The 22427-nt window shown below is 26.9% G+C and overlaps 1 protein-coding gene across 1 annotated transcript in view; it reads left to right on the top strand.

Moving 5' to 3' along the window:
- Nucleotides 1-367: 367 nt before the first annotated feature.
- The window catches only part of LOC107436147 (ankyrin repeat and SAM domain-containing protein 4B), a 68521-nt gene continuing 46461 nt past the window's right edge, over nt 368-22427 (top strand). Inside the window, exon 1 of the mRNA XM_016047737.4 lies at nt 368-740. Within this exon, the coding sequence (XP_015903223.3) occupies nt 565-740 (176 nt within the window). The 5' untranslated portion in view covers nt 368-564. The remainder of the gene's footprint in view (nt 741-22427) is intronic.

The following is a 22427-nucleotide window of genomic DNA, read 5'->3' as shown; positions in this document are numbered from 1 at the left end:
ATTTATACAATATTTTTTACACAATTATATTTACAATTATATTAATATAATTATATTTAATTACATTTGAAATACATTTTAAAAACAGTAGAAATTGCAAATAAAAATTTTAATCCTTTGAAACATTGTGTTCAAGATTAAAGTTGGAAATTCAGTTATAATTCTTCGGATTTTTTGATAACGGAAGGAGATTTACATCGGACTTCTTAGCGTTAATGCATTTTCCTTACGGCCAATAAAATGATTTTTATGGTTCATAAGTAATAATAACCCATATTGTAAAAAAAATAAAGATTTTCCGGTTCAATAAGAGTGTTCGTTTCGCTTAAGAGATGGCGCTGTAAAAATGGCACTTCAAACTTTTAATAGCACCAATGATAACTGATCTTCCAAAGCAGACGATGTTTTGGTTTCGTTTGGTAGATAAAAGGTAAATCACTCGGACGGTTTCGTTTTTTAAACATTGTTAATTTTTGAGCGGAATTGTTTTAAATAATCGCGAATAATAGTTATTTATTATGGAGTTGCAAATTATTTGTGTTCCCAGGAAGCCTAATTAAAACAATGTCATTTTTGGATTCAGACCGATTTCATAAAGCTGCCAGAGATGGTTATTTGGATTTATTACAAGATGCAAATCGAAAAGAACTTAATTCTAGAGATGAAGATGGCATGACACCGGCCATGTGGGCCTCTTATTATGGACATTTGGATGCTTTACGACTTATAGTGGGTCGAGGGTAAGATATTAATCATTAATTGTTTAAATATTGAGAAAATTTCTCTAAAGCTACGTAGATTTTGTCACAATAAAAATGCTCCAAAATATTTAAATGCAAAATAGCAGGCAAAAAAAAAATAAATATGTTTCAATTAACACTTTTATTATTTTGTTATTTAAGAAAGATTTATTTTTATGGAAAATTCTTAAATCTGTTATGAAATTGCTATTTGTAATGCGAAAATGTCATTCAGTGAAATAATAAGTAAAATAAATGCCTCTAAATTTTGTAAAATTATGGAAGATTATACAGATTAATTCTTCGCAAAATTGGATAATTCTAAATTTTTTGAAATTAAGAATTATAATGTGACAAAGCCAATGCTTTTTTAAAAAATAAATAAGTATAATTTTTGTAAAATCTATAGAGAACGGTTTACATTTTAGTTGACATATGCGGTTTAGAAAATATTTTTCTAGGTTTTTGTTTTAGTTTTGTTTAGAAATATGATCATGAAGGTTTAATAATCAAGATTTTCTGAAAACTGCACTCAGTAACTCCTATTTATACTTATTAAGTGTAAATAAATAAATATAAAAATGAATAAGTAAATATAAAAATAAATAAGTAAATATAAAAATAAATAAGTAAATAAATAAATAAAAAAATATGCTTCATTATCATGTTATGAGATATATATGTGATAATTATATCTGCATGTACGGAATTTTCTTTTCAATACAAGCGATAAGAAATAAATATATATTTGACATTATAGACGTGAAATACTTCTAAATCTAGGATTTAGTGTAGTGTCAATACGAATAAATAAATTAAAATAATATCAAGTAAAAAAAATAGACATCAATAATTTTTCTCAAATTAAATTTTAAATTATACCCTGATATATGAAGTTTGAAACGGGAATAATTTACCTTTTTCAACGAAAATAATAAGGCATCATATAATTGAAACACTAAACTCTTCAAATAAAAGTTTATCTAAAAAATAATTGTAAGACCAAATTTGTATGACGAAAAGCGTTGTATAGTTAAATATATTTAATGATTTTAGAGCATCACTGAATGTCTCAGCTGTAATTATAGTTACAAATTTGCCTTCAAGAAATATCAAATATTGAAGTTTTTTTTTAAAAAATTGAATATGTTTGATAGAAACAATATCTGTGCATAATATTACTACAAAACAATGTCATACTTGACCATACTTTAATGCTATTTTAATACTACCTTTGATATTTAAAATTCTTTTTTTGAAAAAGAAATTTAATAAAGACTAGTGCATGATGCACTTGTAATTAACCCAACAAGTTTTTTCTTAATAAAATTTGATTTAAATACTTTATTACATACTAAAATACTCCGTAGAAATAAAATAATTTAGATTTGATTTAACAAAAGAGAAGAATCTAATAAAATTTTACTTTTGTGATAAATCACATAAATTTTATTATTTGATTGGAATTTGACTGGATTTCATTTTCTATCGCTTAAAGGTGAAAAACTTCACGAGTAAAAAATATCATTATTGTTATTTCGGAGATAAAAATATAAAATTTATATTAAGATAAATATTTATATTAAATCTTTGTTTTGATATATATTCTCAAACTTTTTGTAGTCTAAAATAAATATTAACCCTTGACTAAAATTCATAAAAATAATTTTATCGAAATATATTTTAATGAGTTTCAAACTAATTAATCTACATCATTCTATTTGTGTTAACTGTTAAAACATAATTTTTTTTTTTTTTTTTTTTTTTTTTTAAACGAAGATTTTAACGCCACATAAAAATAATATGAATATGGCCCTTACATCAGTTGGAATAAAATAGGACGGCCAATCTATGGTTCAGACTTTAAGATTCCATTTTCCCTTTATAAGTTTTCACAGAGATTCTTCTTAAGATTTCACTCAGTCAAAAGTGTTAAATAACTCGTATAATTTATTCGAAATGCGTTTCAATAAAGCATTCAAATGATTGTTGGTTATTCGCTTGTGTCAAGATTTCAAATGGTCGTCATGAATAGTAATTATATAAAAAAAACTATGTATAAAAACGTACGTTTATATAAAAAAACTATGTATAAAAACGTACGTTTATATAAAAAAAACTATGTATAAAAACGTACGTTTTACAATTACATTATATTTTCATGTAAGTTTCATATTTTAAAAGTTACCATTCCAAACTTTATGATGAAAAAATTTTCAGCATTAGCGATAATTCCTACAAAATTTATTATCATCCCTATTTAAAAAGAAGATTAATTAATTATAATTAAATAATTAATTATAATCTCTGTAGAAAAATTTAAATTTTCATTTTACATAAATTTAAGTTAATTTCTACTTATTTCAAAAGCAATTGCTTATTTTTCGTCCTTCATATTAGTCATAAAGTTTATTCAAGCAAATACTATAAAGTTCTTTATTTAACTTATAAATATTTACAGAATTTAAAGGATTCTATACTATTATGATAAAAAAAGTTAATTAATTTTTTAATTAATTTACTCTAGCGCGGATATCTTTATTATTTATTTTAATTTTATGTGTTTCGCTTTTTAAATGTATTGATTTAGTATTTTTCGACGACGAAATTTTTTTTTTCAATTATTGAATATTCATTTTTAGTTATTCAATATTGTTGCTCAAGAAAAAAAGTGTTTACATTAGACAAGCTAGGTTTAAACTGTATCTATATGATTGAATAGATCGTTTCTTATACAGATTCGAAAGTGACACGTATATAGGTCTGTTCTCTGATTAATTACTAAAACTTTTAGTTAGTTTGCGCCGTATTTGCGAGCTTTATTGAGCCGTAATGAATCATGAAATTTTTTTTATTAACCTATTAGATGTGTGACGTCATTTTAACGTAACTTATTACTGAAAATTTTAATCGTCTGGTCAGAGAAATAATTTCCTCCCCCCTCCTTAGGTTTAGACTAGAATCCTATTGCCGTCGAGTTGAACGTGTTACGTAGTCGGCTGGGAGGCGATTTTCCAATCCAGCGGTCTTTAACTACTCACTTTTATTTTTGGCATTTTATTATGAAAGAAAAACCTTAATTCTTGACCTTTCTTATTTTTAATTCCGATAAAAGAATTTTAAAAGAAATAAGACATTGCATTATAATTGAAATCAACTTTCATCCAAGAGGAAAGTCTCCAAAAAAGTGAACGAGTCGTAAAAAGTCGCTGGATCATAAACTAGTGGCCGAGATCATTTTATAAATGGAATAAAAATAAAATTTAGGAACAAAATATCGTAAAGATCGGAACTTCTTATATAACAAAATAATTATGTTTTATTTAAATTCAATACTGTTTAGATAGTTGTTTTCAATATATCATGATATATAAACATAAGCAGAGAATAAGATAATGATTTAGCACTTCGAAGACTCAAAAGAATAAAATTTAATAACGTGGTTCTTTTAGACTTAGGTTTTTCATTTAACCAAAAGAATAAATAAAGAAAAACAGTGAAAAATTAAAAAAGAAAAATGAAAAATATGACAACCGAAACTGACGTCGTCAGGGGTTACCAGCCCCAGAAGTCATAAATGCAAAACCTTTTCTATCGAGAGAGCACGACGAATGTTTAAGTTGTTCTCTCTGTACTCCAAAGGTTTTGCCAAGGTCCAGGTAGAGAGTACAATACAAAAAAAAAAAAAAAATTATATATATATATATATATATATATATATATATATATATATATATATATATATATATATATATATATATATATATATATATATATATATATATATATATATATATATATATATATATATATATATATATATATATATATATATATATAAAAGTATGAAATCTAAACTAATACATAAGAATATAATGTCCAAAAATATACTTGAAAACAAATCCCAAAACAAAAGTACACAACTGACAACCAAGCAACTAAATTGAAATAAACGAAAAAAAAAACGCCCCTTAATATAATGCGCAGAACTAAGAAGAAAGAAAAGAAAAAGAACAAGAAAGATTAATTAAAATTTACTTTAGATGAAAAGATTTGAATGAATAGTGACAAATTATATATAAACTTAAAATGCATGTACCTCTGTAATAGTAAAATTTAAGCTAAGTAATAAATAATAAAATAAAGAGGTCAAACTATTACCTCTGTAATAGTTTGACCTCTGTAATAGTAAAATTTAAGAATAAAGTAATTTTTTGTTGAAAATTTTCAAATATTTTAAGGATAACAAGTTTATTATAAACTTTAATATGAATATGATTATTAAGTTTAATGTAAGCATGTAAATTAAAGAAAAGTGTTTATAAAAATTATTCTATCCATTTCATGACATTAAACTTTTTTTTAGTTTCATCTGTTGCGCAAACACAATTAAAATTCCATTTTTAAATGAAAGAAAAACAAGGATGTGCATTTTTTAAAAAGTTATTCATGCCTTAAAAACAGATCTGCTAGTTAGCGATGCGCTCAAAGGTGAAAATTTGTTAGAAATAGAAACTAAGAGAGAGGGGAAAACGTTTCATGGGAAACGGTTTGTTGATTTCACTTTTATTGGATGACCCTTTTAAAATTTTTATTAAAATAAATGAGCTCAATGTTTTAAATACAGCAAAAGAAAAAAAAAGTTCCCCTTTAAGGTATGTAATAAAGCTTAACAGAATGATAAATCAATTTTTTTAAACTGAATATTTATTAAAGAAAGTGTTGCTTATTAAAGTTTAAATTAACGATTTATTAAAAATTTATAATTGACCTATTTATTATTGGCCGAATCATAAAACACACGCTAAAGGTGACACATATTCGACGATTATAGCGCTTTAGTCAGTTCTGATATTACAGAGTTTAAGCCAATTTTTTTTCTTCTTTTTTTTTTAGATCAGGGATGGGCAAACTTTTTTGGAAGAGGGCAAAAAATCGAAAAAAAAAAAGCTTGATGGGCTAAGTAAAAACTGTTGTCTGTTAGTCTACATCTGAAATGATTTTTTTAAGATTCATAGTTGAAAACAGTTATTCACATATATAACATGAAGCAAACATAGTACTGATTTCTTGGGCATGAAATATTAAGTTTGGGAAACTAGCTTTTGGAAATGATTTCTTGGTAAAACTCAAATTTTGAAATCTTTAGAAACAACTGCTTCAGATGGCGCCAATCTACGGCTATTCTATAAAGAATTTCTGCCTTCAACATTTTACCATTTAAAGCTGTCTGTGCTAGTTATTTCCATCAATTCATGTTTTGTAGTTAGGACAAAAATAGAAAAATTATAAAAGTCATCAGTACTTTGTTAAAATCGAAAGAACAAAAATAGCTTTAAACAAAGTAGACAAGAAAATGGATGTATATTGTTTACATTCGCACCGGATCGGCAAGTTAAAATTCTATCCACGGGCCGGATAAATCCTACCGGTGGGCCACTGTTGGCCCGCTGGCCGTAGTTTACCCATCCTTGCTTTAGATCATTGCTTAACCATAACTTAATCTGTGATAAATTGCACTGGGCAAAATTGTATTCACTGAGTGGTTTTTTTATTTTTAGCCTGTGTGGCGTTGAAAAATTTTCTTCTCCCTCTTTGAACATAAATATTTATAAAAGTATGTCGAACTCCGATGCATTAAAATTTAAACCAAGTTAGGAAGTTGGAAAAATACTAAATTTTGTATAAAATATGTATTACACTTTGCTTTGTTTTCACTTTTAACTTGATTCGATCGATTTTTTTTTAAATGTTCCTGTTTTGATCTTTGACACAATCTTGCACGAGCAGCCATTTAATCTTAAAAGATAGATTACTACCCTTTACGGGAGCTACTGCAGGTATTAAACGGATAGTTTCTTTCAAACCTGAAATGAATTATAAGGGAAATTTTCTGAAAAAATACATCAAAATAAAGTAACTGATAGACGAGGGCGTCACTTGCCTCCTTAAATAAGAAGTTAATTCGTTTGGCCTATTACTTTTGGGTGGATCTCTAAATGGAAGAGTACTTATTTCGTTTATCTTACTTTAAGGGACATTGATCCGTAGTGATATTTCGAGTCAATTATTAAAGATGCGAAATATGAACAATAATACAATAGCATTTAAAAAAAAAAAATAGAAATTGTTGTGGTTATTAAGAATATAAGAACGTGAGAAACATAGTTACTGCTTTTATTTTCTCTATCTTTATTTATAGTTTGGAATAAATAAGATAAACTATTTTTGTTTCTTCGATTAAAAAAATGTACTATAATGATTGTCCTTTATTATTTTTATTTATAAAATTTGTGAAAAATACATTACAGATATTGAAATGATTTGTTGTGGTTACTTAGAATACTAGAATGCGGAGAGCATAATTACTGTTTTTGTTGTCGCGATCTTAGTATAGTTTCGAATAAACGGAATGAACTATTTTTGTTATTTTTATTTCAAATTAAGATAGTAAAGATATTTATTTAATAATTTTACTATGCGAATTTGTGAAAACTATTTCATCTATTTTGAAATGATTTGTTAGGGATATTAAAGATATTACAGCAGGCGGGAAACACCATACCATCTTATCGCTGTCTTTATGTAATCTGGAAACAAGAAAATGAACTATTTTGTTTATTTTAATACTACTTTTTCAGTTTTTTAAAAAATTAAGAAAGTAGTATTTCAATGATTTCCTTTATTTCAGTAATGATTTTGAAATTAAAAATTATAGTACAATCATTTATATAATCACTTCATTATAAATAATTGATAATTAAGTAAATTCAAAATTTAAAAATATGAAATGAACATTAATGAAATAAAGAAAAAAAATGATTATTTATGTGATATAAATGTCTTAATTATTAAGATTAATACAGATTTAAATCTACAGTCTTAGATAAAAGCATAAGTAGCAAGCACAAACAAGCTACTAGATATAGAAGTGATAATTATTATTTAATGATTTTTATGTTTTAAAGATGGCAATGGAGCTCTTTTGAAATGATTTGTCCAACTGCTAATTGGGTTAACTTTTGCTTATTTTGCTAAGCTAAATTTGGAATGTTAGAAGTTGTCGTTGATCATCGTATGATTAACTTTCAATACTCCAAGAAATTTATGAGGTGATTTTGAATTCCATAAGATAAAAAACTGGTAACAGCGCATTTTCTTTCCCCGTTTATTGAGAGTGAGAAATAAATTTACCTTGACTAACTTATTCATATTTATAACGTGTATATTTGCTTACAAGAAATTGCACAAATAATTTAACTTTTTATAATCGAGAAAAAACGTGATCGTCATAGATAATTTCTCCAGAAATACGACTGAAATGAAATATTTTTTTGACAAGTTTTTTTTTCAGGATGAGCAGTTGACCTGTGACGGTAACACTGGGCAGTATTACTATCGGTTGGAATTAAAAGGATTAATCACTGTTGTACTTAATACTTAATACAGTTTGCTATTATTTACGTTTTTTTTGTTGTGATTTTTAAGGATGATGATTACCACAAACTTTCAAGTAAAAGTTATTTGTACTTTGTGAGAAAAACGGTTGGTTGGGTATTTTTAATTTTATAATCGGTCGATATTTTCAAAATATAACCAGCTTCCATTTCCAAGCACTTTACACAACATTATATCGAAAATAGAAAAAAAAAAGAAGACACAGTAGATTGTAGGTAGATATTAAAGGACTTGCTGATTTGCCTTTTATATGAGATAAAATTTCGTAGCATAAACGTAAAATATTGCGAGTTTTCTTGAAAGTATGACATAAAAATTGAAGCAAACAGACCTCAGTCTTACTGACTTAATAATAATAAAAGAAACTAAAACCTACAATATTTTAATTACAGCTAGAGTTGTCTAAAATATTGCATTAACTTTTTGATGTAGATGGGACACTGTGTCCCTTTTATCTATGTTTTTCTGACCCTTTAATTACAAGTAAAAATTTATTTTAGTATTTTTAATTATAAAAAAGCAATCTAATAGTTACTAAAAAATGATCTGCTAGGTTGTCGGTAATTGTGTTTCGATTAAAATATAAAATCCAGAAAAGAAATTTTTTTAAAATTTTTCTTTTTATTCATATTCAAAAATTTATCAATAATTTATTTTATAGATAAGAGTAATTTCAATGACGAAAAACTGTTTTTAAAATAAATGCAAATGAGTTCAAATCTCAAAAAATATTGTTTGGAAGTAAGCTGTGTTTGGAAAATTTTACCTTTAACGCAGAAAGAAACTCGTGTTTTTCATAACCATAAATTATTAAAATGCTAAATATAATATTTTTTGCTTATTTTAAAAATTTATGTGAAATAATGAAAAATGTACTAAAAATAGGTGCAGTAAAAGTTATCCGTCAAATGGTCAATGCTTCTGGTGTGGAAATACGCAACTCCATTTATTATTATTTACTTTTCTATAATTGAAAAAGTTTAAATATACTTAGCAAATAATTTTAATAATAAATCAAAATAAATTCTATTACTAAAAAATTAGTGGTATTGCCTCTAAATAAATTTAAAAGGTAATGTAACTTTTATATTGAAATAAAATGTTTAGAACATTATAAAACTAATATTACTGTTTACTAATTTTAAAAAAATTTTTTATTTCTGTAAAGCTCATTGTTCGTTGATTATTTTGAAGAAAATATATTTGCTTTTATTATATATTTCTGAAATGTAGTATTTTATTTTAATTAAGATAATTTTTAGCCAAAAACATTTCTATTAAATCTACATAAAATGGACATGTAATTTTCAAGAGCTATGGACTTTAATAATTTGGGAATGACAAAGAATTTCAACAAAGCAGAGAAATTAAAATGCTAAATTTAATGATTAACCTTTAAATTATTACTTTAATTTCATTTACATAACAGAATATGGATTTAAATAAAAAATAAATGACTTATTCAGTGAGTAAAAGGAAACTACAAAATAATTGTTACACCAAACTTTCCTTTCAGTACTATAACAAACGAAATGAATTAAAATACAATGCTTTTGAAAGGCTAATTTAATTTTCAAGTTATTATTTTAACATAATCTATAGAAAAGAGAATGGTTTTAAAAAATATAAACAAATAATTTAGAAAGGAAAATATAACTAGATATTAAATGAAACCTAATCTTTTTTTACTTAACGATCAATGCTTTGATTATAATGATAATGATACTGTTACAGTAATTTAATAATTTTGAACCTGAAAAAAAAAACCGTAATTGAAATAGTTGAATAAAAACGTAATTTCGTTAAATCTGCTTTAAAATTAAGAAGTGCCGTAGTTTTTTCATTTGCGATTATCCGTACAATTATTTGTGAATCAGACGGGAGTAGTCAGAAATTTGTTGACCCACAATTCCCTACCATTCATTGAGTTTTTGTATGAGTTTCAGAGGGTGTAGGTTGATGAAAAAAAAGAAAGGTTTTACCCGTATAATAGACTTCAGAAGTGGCATAAAAACTATCAAATCTTTTCCATACGTGACTTGTTTGGGGATTCTGTCACAAAAGGTGACGTCATGCATATATAATTTACAAAAGAGTACGTTGCTCCAGTTAGATAAGTTAATTTCACTTCCATGCAATTTATAAGTGAATTAATGGAAAATGAACAAGTGCAGTTTAGGTGCTAATTTAATATATAGATAGGGTGAATGAGAATTATCTGACCAACTTCGGTACCCAATAGTACCTAATAAGAATACGATTGTCAAGTTATGTTGTTTTTACATGCAACCGCAACCTATGAAATTTTATTCAAATTATGTTTTATGAAATGATTCTCTATTCATTTCTTTTGTGTTTGGGCTATTGTCATTATGTTTCCCGAAATTAATTTGCTTTTTAGATGTTTTTATATTTATTATGTCTGCCGACCGGCCTGTGTAGGGGGCAGGGAACTGTCCTTACATCAGAAAGGTTCTGGGTTCGAATCCCGGGCAAGGCATGGATGTTCTTGCCTTCTCTGTACTATCTGTCCTCACTGTGGGAGAGACGTTGGCTCACCTAATATGGTGCCACTAAAAGAGAGACCAACAAAATCGCCCTGTATATGCCTGAATTGACGGATGTTAACACAGGTGAGCATTTGAAAAAAAAAATATTTATTATGTCTTTCCTTATGTTCTGGGTTCGAATCCTGGACAAGCCATGGATGTTCTTTCAAAATCTGTACTATCCGTTCTTACTGTTGGAGCAACGCTGGTCCACCTGACATACTATCCCTGAAAGAGTGGCCAACAAATCTGCCCTAATACGCCTGAATTGACGGAATGTCAAGCCAAGTGGGCATTAGGAATATGTTTTAATTTGCCGCCTATTTCTTCACGCGAAAGATTTGCTGTGATATCCACGGGAAGCAAAACATACCTTTCTTATTTCTTTTAGCAGCTATTTTGAGTCAAAGTTGACCACATGATTCACATTCAGTTTTTTTTGTTATCGTGTTTCTCTTTATTTCTGGATATTGTTTAGATCATTTCTTTTAGTTAAAAGCAATATTGAGATAAGGTTAATACCTTTTCATGGTAAAAATATTTTCCATATTTAACCCTTATACTAAAAGAATATGCTAGGGGGAGTTGGATAATAATATTAGGGTACTCATCTTCCCATAATACCATCTTCTGCATGCTGCAAGACACTTACTTTAAAGACCTCTAATATCTTTTTGTTTGGTGTACATAAATGAAATACATTTTGTGTTCCGTTCGAAATAGATTCCCATAATATCAATTAGAGTGATTTATTTTTATTTTGTTGCATTTTAAGAAAAATAACTAAGCTCATTTTTCTCCAATCATATATTTTTATGCTGATCGGAATGTTGAATGATATTATATCATGAATGTATTGCATATTTTTAAGTTGTTTCGTTCGCTATTAGAAAAAAATTTACTTACTACAATTGAAATATATTTTAGCCACTTCAAAGGGTTTAGTTTGGAGGGAGCACCATAATAATAAGCAAAGAATCCTCATAAATATTACCTGGTTAAATTTTTAATTGAAGCCACTCGTCTTAAAACTTATGAGGAAAGTTTTAAGCTTGTAACCTGTCATATAGTTTTTATTAGGAACAGGAAATAATTGTGTTCTCCTTATTACATACTGATACTTCTTGGTGGTAAATATTCATATACGCACATACATGCAATCTCGTTTATTTATCTAATTATTTCTCATGTTCTAATAATCATTTCAATTGATTTGAAATGCAAAATACAAATCTCAATTTCAACTATTCACTTGATTGGAAATACAATACTTCAATGCATTATTTGAAATATCTTCAAAAAAATGCTTTGAGTATAAAATGTACCTAAATAAGTCTTGAATATTGATATTTGTCATACTTTTAGATGGAAAACCTGCATTCAATAATCAATGAATAAAATGGTTATGATGATTTGCGCCGTTAAAATAATATTTAAAGTGTGTTATTTGTTATTCGCTGACCTATGTCCGGTTAATTGAGTGATTCATTCATTAACTGGTTTTAAATGTTTTCACAAAATAAATGTCTGAGCAAAAAAAGGAATTTTAATGATAAAAAAATAAAGCAATTCGACTAATTTAGTTTATTTAGAGAAATAACAGTCTTTGCTTTGTATTTGGTCGAAGTATTTACAGTTCGGAATCTTAATTGAATTATTTCTTTTCAATTGAAGTACAATAACCTTGTTGAAATTGTTCTCTTCCTTGTTGAAGTGTTAAAAGTTTTCCTTCTTTAAAGCTTGAAATTGATTTTTCATTAAACTCTTCAAATGTTTTTATTTCCGGTAAAATATAAATATAACACGAAATAAAACTTAACGATAGCTTGAGATTTTTTTAAAAAACATTTGTAAATAGAATGTTGTAATAGCGTTGCGATATCACACTTTATATTTTTTTGAAAAAATTATTTCCACTAAATTATTCAGTTAATTTTCCTCAAGTCTAAGATTAATATTACCAAGTCTTAACAGGGAGTGAAAAAGAAAATATTTCTCAAGCAGGTAATTTAACTTCATTCCAAACAAATGGTCAATAATTCACAGTTTTTTTAGAGAATAGAGTTCAGTTGCGTTTTGTGCATGTACTTTTGCAGCAATGATTGTTTTTATTAATAGTCTTTAAATTACGTAGATTAATGTGAAATCAAAATATTTATTTGGTCCGTTTTATTTGGAAATCCAGTTCTCCAATTTTTTTTGGAAATATTTTATTTATTTATTTAAAAAATATTGTAAATATCAAAGCTAAAAATTTTTTCCTGAAATTTTTGGTATGACACGTTGCCTGATGAGAAATTAATAAACAACGAAATTTTAAAAGATTTTACCGATTGTTAGAGTTTCTATGAAATCCGACTGATATTATTTTCCAAGTCTAAGATGTCAATAAGACTATAATGACTAGTGATAAGATTAATATGGTAATATAAGACTGCGAATAAGTATAAAACAGCGAATTCAAGTTCTGTGATTTTATTTCAATGCATTTTTTTTAAAAATAAAATTGGAAGCAAAATATCTTTTTTTACGTAAACTTAATCATTTAGGAATTTTCCTCCATTTCCCACAAACAATCAATTCTTTTATTTTATGCAGTCCATTTATCCTACCTAACTTCTGACCGGATCTCAAAAAAGAAATCATTTTTGAAAAAAAAAAAAAAACGAAAAATAAATCAAACGAGGCCTCTTGGAACGAAGAATGAGGCGACTATAATCACGATTTCTCGTTTCTTTTTTTTATTTCGAAAACACGACTTCCGAACAAAGAACAACGAAAAAGAAAACATTTTTCTGAAAGACTTCCACGCCATTGCCGCCCTTTTCAACCCTAGTAGTCTCAAAGCTAGCTTTTAAATCAATTTATTCGTTCGATAAATCAAGAATTCATCTCGATAAAAACTGTTAATATGGGATAATGAGTTTTCTATTTGGCTTTCACATTTCCTTCTTTGGACACAATTAGAAAACATCTATAAATATATATCCATTAAAGAGGGAAAATTCTTATATGTTTTTAATATATCACTGCTTTATGCATTGATAATCTTCTTTGTTCTTTAATGGAATAATTAAACGAGCTATTTTTGAATGAAATACATTTATTTATACTGCAAAAGATAATTATTGTTGATTATAATTCCTTGTTTTTTTTAATATTTTGGGTTAAACAATATGTTTTAAGCTATGAGGAAGCGTCAAATGCTTCCTATAATTTCGAAAGTTTATGCCAAATTTTTTTGGCAATAAATAAACTGCATTTAAATATTTCACTTATTGTTTTCAAACTTTACTTTCCATTTTTTTTATATATTATATTTTTCGCATAAAATGTTTTAAGACTGGGGAAAAGTGTGTTTTCTCTTTTGCTTATTATAGTATATACATTTTTATTTTGATCCGAACTTAGCAAATTAAATTTGTACAGGGATATTAATATTGGATGCTATTTCTGCACTTGCTTTTAATCTGAATTCTCCTGGCACAAATCATGGCTAAGATCTTATGTTAACTCTAACAGTAATGATTTATTACTAATATCAGCAATTATTGCTGCTTATTGAATTTAATTACTGTTTGTTTAAACGTATAAGGATTACAACATTTTCTTTTAAACGTAGCAGGAATGTAATGATTGTTTCTTTAATTTAGTTTTTATAACGAAGGCAAAACAAATTTGTTTCCCAAGTTGTTAAGGTATATGACTTGTTTCGACAACTATTTTTTAAAATATTAACATAAAATTTAAAAAAAAAATAATTTGTTACATTATGTCTAAAAACTTATAAAGCTAGAAAAATAATTTTTTATTATTATTTTTTAAATGGCCATTTTTATATGAAAATAATCCTTTTTTTGCATATATTACGTCAAACACTGTCAAAATATTTCTATCACCTAAAACAAAATTTTTTTTGAGGATTTTACTTAGAAGGCTACCAACTATGCTTTGAACTAAAAAACATGGTCATATATTACTGAGTAAGGAATTAATGTATTTAAAAAGGCAAATTTTTAAAAATTTCGGCACTTGTCTTTGCGAAAAAACATGCATAAAAAATAAAATTCTACTTTTTACTCTTAGTCTGTAGTTCAAAACATGTGTACTATTGTCATAAACACCCATGAAAAATTGTAGACAATTATTTTAAAAACATGAGATATCGTGTTTAAGAGGGTATAAAATGGGAAAAAATCTGATTTTGAGCTTAACTCATTTAAAGACATGAACCTTTAGTCTATCCACTGTTTTCACCTTGCACAAGAACTGTTTCAAGTTTGTAAGTAATTAGAGTATTTTTAGAAAGTTAAGAGTACAGGAGCTCTAAATTTATAATAAACTCAATTTGAGAAATTTTGTATTTTTTGCGCTCGTCAGATACCTTAAGCTCAGAAGCTCAATTATCTTTAGTTTGTCTTAAAATCGATATAGATGGGAATTATTGGCGTGCTCTTAAACGCATTCTTAGACTTGATAATTTGAGAACACAATTTAATATGCGTTATGAGGTTACAAAATAATTTTAGACAAATAAATTTAAACTGAAATACGAATTGTTTATTTTTCAAAACTTGACATATTACTATTTTTAAATATTTTATTAATTAATGTTTTTTGTCTCACAGTTTATTACCTCACTGAGAAGTATATTTTAAGAGGCGATTTTTGTTCATTCTTTAATAAATAAATCATAGACATAGACGTCACGTTTGAAACATTTAGTGGTGTTTTTCCCATAAAAGACAGTGAAATATTTCATGGAGATAGTTTTGAAATGTTTATGGTTAAGGGAATTATGTTTTAAACTTTTCACTTTATATCATGCTCGACTTCCGTTTTCTTTTATGGGATTTGTTTATTGAATTTTATTTTATTCTTAATAATTCATCATGGGAAAAATCAAGTGAAATGAACTGAAGCCTAAACTCAGTATTCCTAAAAACAATTAATCGATCATAAAAACGTTCTTTCTGTTCCACCTATTCATTGCTGGTATCAGAGTAAAAAAAAATCAGGTGGCCTTTTGGCTCTTGCAGGATCAAACCAACCTCACTTGCTTCTTCTGTGAGCAATTGAAATCTTTGACATATACTGATGGTACAAAGTGCTTTGAAACATGCACTAAATGTGAGGAGGCTTCCCCTGAGCATATTCTTCCATGCTTGAGGCTCTCCTGGCAAGACCTTATCGGTGACATATTGTTGGTTTTGGATTTCATGGCCCTGCTTATCTTTGGGAATGAGCAACAACACCAACGAACTTTCTAATTTAGAAATGTATGCATTCGGCGTTAAATATTTAAAAAAAATCAAATATTACCTTTTAGTTACAACAGTAAAAATCCCTTTTTTAAATATTTAGTTTGATTTTTACAGATGTTTAGCATTCAGAAGCATACTGTTAAAATATGCTATATTCTGAGCAATAAGCTTAAAAATCTCAGATTTATTTGAAAACACTATCGACCTTTTAATTAGCCTGACGCTTTAAAAATTATGGTGGTTGTTTGCAAAGAGCTGTAGTATTCGATTAACCAACGACATGTATAACGAAAATATTCTTATTTTTGATTGAAATTCCTTCAATTGTCGCCTATGAATTTCAGAATGTTAGGCCTCATTTTACGTAATATTCTTCTGTTATTCTTTTTACTGATTGAATCAAACATCATGATATTTTGAGATAAAATTTCAAATTTATAAAAGCTATCTTATTAATTAACGAATCAAATGGCACTGTAAAATCGTTTTCTAACTACTTCAATCACTTAATCAATATTAGAAGCAACGGGTAGTTTGGTACGTTTCCTCCTCAGTTGTTAACAAAATTGAATCAACTTTAAATTACAGTCCCGAACTTCAGACAAACGATAAATACATATCTTAGGCTTAGCAATCGAGGTTCGTCCGTGAAAAAGAAAAAGCAGACAAAATTACATTCTTCTTTACATACGTTCTATTGTGTTATCATTACATTTAAGCATGTTTTTTTACGTGCCGGTCTCAATTAGATTGCTTCAATCTTCTTCTAAATGACAGCCTGAAGTCTCTATTAGTGCTTATTAGAGTGAAACAAATGAAACCTTTGATACTGTTTCATTGATACCTACAATGAGAAAATGAAGGCAAGATCAGAGGCCTTGAAAATGGTACGAAGAAAAAGTAATTTAATTTTACTATGTAAAGTGGTAGATGATGATGGTATTTTGACAAGACGGTTTTTTTCAAAATTTTTTATAAAGATTGTATTTGCTAGTCTCGTGTAATCTCTTGATATGTACATTTCCGGACGATATAAGTTTTTTTTCTTCTTTGTAGAGGAGTATCATGATATTGAATAAACATTTATTCTGATTAATGCTGTGAGCAAGAATAATTAGTCTTTGTTGTAGTCATTTATGCTTCCGTGTCTTAGTGAATAGCTGTTCAAGCATATACTTGATGCTACGCCATTAATTAAAAAATCTTTCGACTCAATGGCTTATATCTTTAATTTTTATTCGAATGATTTGGATAGATTATGTCTTGTGTTTCACATAAAAATAATACGAATTCTAGATCCATTCATTGTTCCTGATGTGCATTGTAATTGTGCTAAAAAAATTAAAAATAAAAGAAAACTAATTAAAATTTTTATTGAATAATTATTATGTAATTTTTATTTCTTTAAAAGCCTTTTCATTTTTTTTAAAACTATACGAGGGAAAAAAAACCTAGTAAAATTGCCGTACTGTATAATATTCACATTTCTTGTAAAAAAACATTTCTTGTAAATATTTTTAACCATTAAATATTATTATATAAATATTTAACCACCATATTTAAACCATTAATAAGGTAATTTTTCCATTCATTTGGTAAGGGTTTACCGGAAATTCTGATTTTCAAAATTATACCATACATTTAGTAAAAATGTAACGTATATTTCTTTCCAAAAAGAAAAAATACAGGAAAGAAAAGCAGATTTAACCGTTTAAATGATTATTATGCTTTGTTCTTAGGTATCATGATAAAATTGCCAAATTTTACCACAATTACCAAATTTTACCATAATTATCAAATTTTATCACATATTATAAAACCAAATTTAATCGTTAATTTTATCAAGATCATTACTAAAGAGCTTCGGAAAAATTTACAGAGCTTTTTGTTATTCTCATATAGTAAGAAGTATGGTAAATTTTACCATATTTTGGTAGTTTTTGTTATACTTTTTCACTCTATATACAAACGAAGTCCATGCTCATACATCAACTAATTATTATTAAAAAATTAACATCATTTCATAAAAGTTACGTTTCATTTATTGAAAATATTATCCCAACTTCTTTTAAGAGAAAAATAATTGAAATGTTTTGATGAAAAAAAGAAAAAAACTACTCAGACTAAACTTAGACTACTAAAACTAACGGAATTGATATTTAATGCATGATATTCATTTTCTTCCCCTGCAAAATGTGTTATGTTTATTTTATTATATGACTAACCAGGTTTCGCAGAAATAAACTGATAACACGCAATGCGAAGTTCCCATTTCTTTTCAAAAGAAAACTCTTATGTACATTTAATTTTGTTGTGCCATGTTTTTTTTTTATTCGTTACCTAAATAAGAGCCCTACCTGTTCTTTGAATTCCCGCAGTGAATTAGTGCGGAAGTGGAGTGGGAAAAAATTGGTGGCGCGTGATGCGCGTGTTAAAAGATTTCTATGGTCGTGTCAGTGGTGAACGTTTTAGGGTCCATTAGATTGAACATAAATAGCGCCCATTCAAGAGAAAGTCTATTTCTGTCCACTTGTTTTTTCAGTTTTAGTTTCGTTTCGTGGGAGTCATTTTGTTTTTAAAGTTTGAGCTTTTTCTGTGTGAACGTTTCTTATCCCATATTTTTCTTCTTCTTTTTCTTAATTCGTTACTAATTTTACGGCACAGTGAGGAAAAAAAAGCTAAAACGCCTTGATTAAGTTTTGATCGATTAACACGTTGAACTGGCCAAAATGATTTTCTCACCATGTATTAGATTAATTTCTTCAAACCATTTTAGTAACGATAATAATATAAAAAAATTTCAAAGCATTAAAAATTTACTCGAATTATGTGTTTCTAATAATCTTGGCTTCGCCGGTCATCGGTGACCCTCGTGGCTCCAAGAACAAGCTCCAAACTCAGTGCCGGTCACCGGTGACTCCCGTGACGCTACGAACAGACTCAGTGCCGGTCACCGGTGACTCCCGTGACGCTACGAACAGACTCAGTGCCGGTCACCGGTGACTCTCGTGACGCTACGAACAAACTCAGTGCCGGTCGCCGGTGACTCCCGTGACGCTACGAACAAACTCAGTGCCGGTCACCGGCGACTCCCGTGACACTATGAACAAACTCAATGCCGGTCACCGGTGACCACCATCGCATTCAACGTGTTAGTCAGATTTTCAAGTACTGAGACTCAATTTTAATGGATAGTGGGGGTGACCTTAAATACGCTGATTAGTTAATGCAGACGATATTTTAAGTTAAGAAATCGGGCATAAAAATGTACTTTCTCTGAATGGAAATACCTCTTTTTTCCCTGTATATTTCTGAGCCCTAAGATATAGGGGTAGCCGCAATTTGGGAAATATGGTCCCTATAGTTTGGTCAGGAGAGCTATTCAAAAAAATAATTATAGTTAAAATTTATTATTCGGATTTGATTTCCTATCTTTAAAATATAGGGTGTAGCCGTAATCTGGGAAATATGGTTCAAATAGTTTGGTCAGGAGAGCTGTCGAAAGTTTGGGTTACTTAATTTTAAATTTGCTTTAAACGAACTTCGCCAAATCTCGAGATCTTCGTAAGCGAATTGAAAAACTTTCCAAATACAATTATAGATTTATTTTCACCAAAGATAATTCCATGCAAAAATTACATTTTAGTAAGTAATCATTATTTTTTTCTATTTTATAAAATAAAACTCGAAATAATTTTGAATCGGAAGGTATAAAAATTTTGACATCATTTGAAAAAATGTAATTTTAAAAGGGGAAATACAAAATGCGAATGAAATCGGTCGAATAATTTTTAGAAAATCGAATTTTAATTATCTGTCTTTTTAAGATTTGATTTCTCAGGAGCTTTTCGTCTGATTTTGTTTAAATTTTGTATTTTACTAAATAAAATTGCGTTATTTAAATTATATAAAAATTTGCATACCTTACATTTCCAAATTTTTCCAACTATTAATAAATAAAATAGTAATAAAATAATAATTATTAAAATTTATTTTTTGCTTGGAATTATCTTTAAACCAATTCTATAATTGTGAGCGAAAGTGTTTCAATTCGCATAAAAAGTTCTCGAGATATGGCGAAGTTTGCTAAAAGTAAAACAAATATTACAGGTCCAAATTTCCAATTGCTTAATTAGTTAATTAGTTGCCAAATTAATGAATTAGTTGTTTTTTAAGTTAATTTGTTGTTTAATGATTTATTTTTAGGTAATGAAAAACTACTTTCAAATTAGACTTAAAATATAAGTTTATGCAAAAGCCCTTTAAATAAATTCCCTTATATTTAAAAATTCCACATAAATTGCATTCCAGGTAACAAAAAACTACTTTCAAATTATACTTAAGATGTAAGATTCTGTGTTAGCAAAATCCCTTCATGTAATTTCCATTATAATAATAAATTCAATATAAATTGCATTCCAGGTAGCGAAAAATTACTTTCATGTTAGATTTAAAATATAAGCTTCTGTGTTAGCAAAATCCCTTCATGTAATTTCCATTATAATAATAAATTCAATATAAATTGCATTCCAGGTAGCGAAAAATTACTTTCATGTTAGATTTAAAATATAAGCTTCTGCAAAATCCCTTTATAGAAATTCCATTATTTAAAAAATAGAAAAATGAGAACTTTCAAGTGATTTATGTGGAAGAAAGCATGTGAGCTGAAAAATTTTTCGTGGATGTTCCTATTAAGGGACACTTTACATTAATGGGTTTAACACATAATTTATGTTTATTTAAACAATAATGTAGTTGCTATATGTCGAAAAAAAATAGTTGTTATCTAAACTTTTTTACTTTTGCTATTCAGTAGCAAAATATGTAAAAAATAGTAAATTATAATAATAAGAATTAAAAGCTACTACAAATTAATAACTTTTCTAAAATCCAGAATTTAGTTGTACTAGAAATTTATTAATATTTTCATGACTTATTGTATAAATTAAAAATTATATTATTTTACAGCTATTTTCGTTCAAGATTAAAAGAATTTTAAGTTAAAATTAACTTTAGATAGTTACGAGTGTTAAGGTTTTAGTTTTGATGTTAGGGCGTTTTGTTTTGATGCAGTATAATATAGGCTACAGTGCGGAACAAATAAATATATTGCTAAAAAACTTCGCAAAATTTATTAATTTTGGAACAAAGTTCAGTTTTTTTCTTCTAAAAAATGGTGGATTTTTAAAAAGAAAAGTGTTATTTTTAAAACTTATCACATTTAGTCTCTATTTGAATTTATTTGATCTGAAAAGTCTAAAATGAGGATAAAGTTAAGTTTTTAATTATTTTTTTGTAACTTTTAAATTTCAAGAAATTTTGTCGTTTGCTATCCATAGCTCATAATTAAGCTAAATTTCTGATTTCTCAGAAAAGGAAGTGGGGGAAAACTCGCAAGAAGCTAAAGCTAAAAATTTTAGAAATTAAGTTTTTTTAAAAATTTGTCTATTTATTTATAAATAAATTTTTTTGTATTATGAATAATTTTGTACTTTTGTACTTTGAATAAATTTATATTTAGAAAAATTTTATATTTTGAATAATTTTGTATTTTGAATAATTTTGCATATAGATTAATTTTGTGTTTGGACTAATTTTGTGTTTTGAATAGTTTTGTATTTAAAATAATTTTGTATTTAGAATAATTTTGTATTTAGAATGATTTTGTATTTTGAATAATTTTGTATTTAGAATAATTTTGCATTAAGAATAATTTTTTTTTGAGGTTAGATCTTTTTTTTTTGTACTTGAACAGTACCTGTTATCATAACATTTCTTTTTGCTAAAAGGGAAAACTTAATAAGCGAATCAAAAAATGTTCCTTGAAATTCTATTATAACTGTTTTTAAATTGAAACTACAAACTTTATGTATTAAATTTGCTCTTTTGCAGATTATCTATTAGTTATTTTCATCTGCGTCGAAGTTTTTATTTATTGGCTAAACAATTTAAATATCATTCAATAGATTAGCTCTGTTATAATTTGTAAGACTCTTCTAGTTTCATAATTTGCTAAAACTAAGTCTTAATAAACTTTATAATTATAATTGGATTTAAAAATTTATCTTTTACAATTTCTTGGGTTTTTAAAAAGAAAAAAAAAACACAATAAAATTAGTTTTGTTTGTTTATTTGGTCGTGAAGCAGTATGATATTGAATTGGTTATTTATTTTTCCGGAAATTTCATTTATGTCCCAACTCAATAAAATCACTGAGTCAAGACGAATCAAATAAAAAAACTGACCTCTGTAAAAAAAAATTAATTTAAGACTAAATATTTTCCTTCTTCAAACAATATTTATCTAAAAAAATGCATATTGAAATGAGAAAAATCTGATAATTAATCACAAAATGTAGTTATTTTAAATACTGACTAATTTCGGTTACCGAACTTAACAGAGCTTGACTTTAATCT

Source organism: Parasteatoda tepidariorum, chromosome 3 (genome assembly GCF_982258835.1).
Source record: "Parasteatoda tepidariorum strain Cologne lab strain chromosome 3, Ptep-v5.0, whole genome shotgun sequence".
Classification (NCBI taxonomy): Eukaryota; Metazoa; Arthropoda; class Arachnida; order Araneae; family Theridiidae; genus Parasteatoda; species Parasteatoda tepidariorum.
This window is presented reverse-complemented; position numbering and strand designations above follow the sequence as displayed.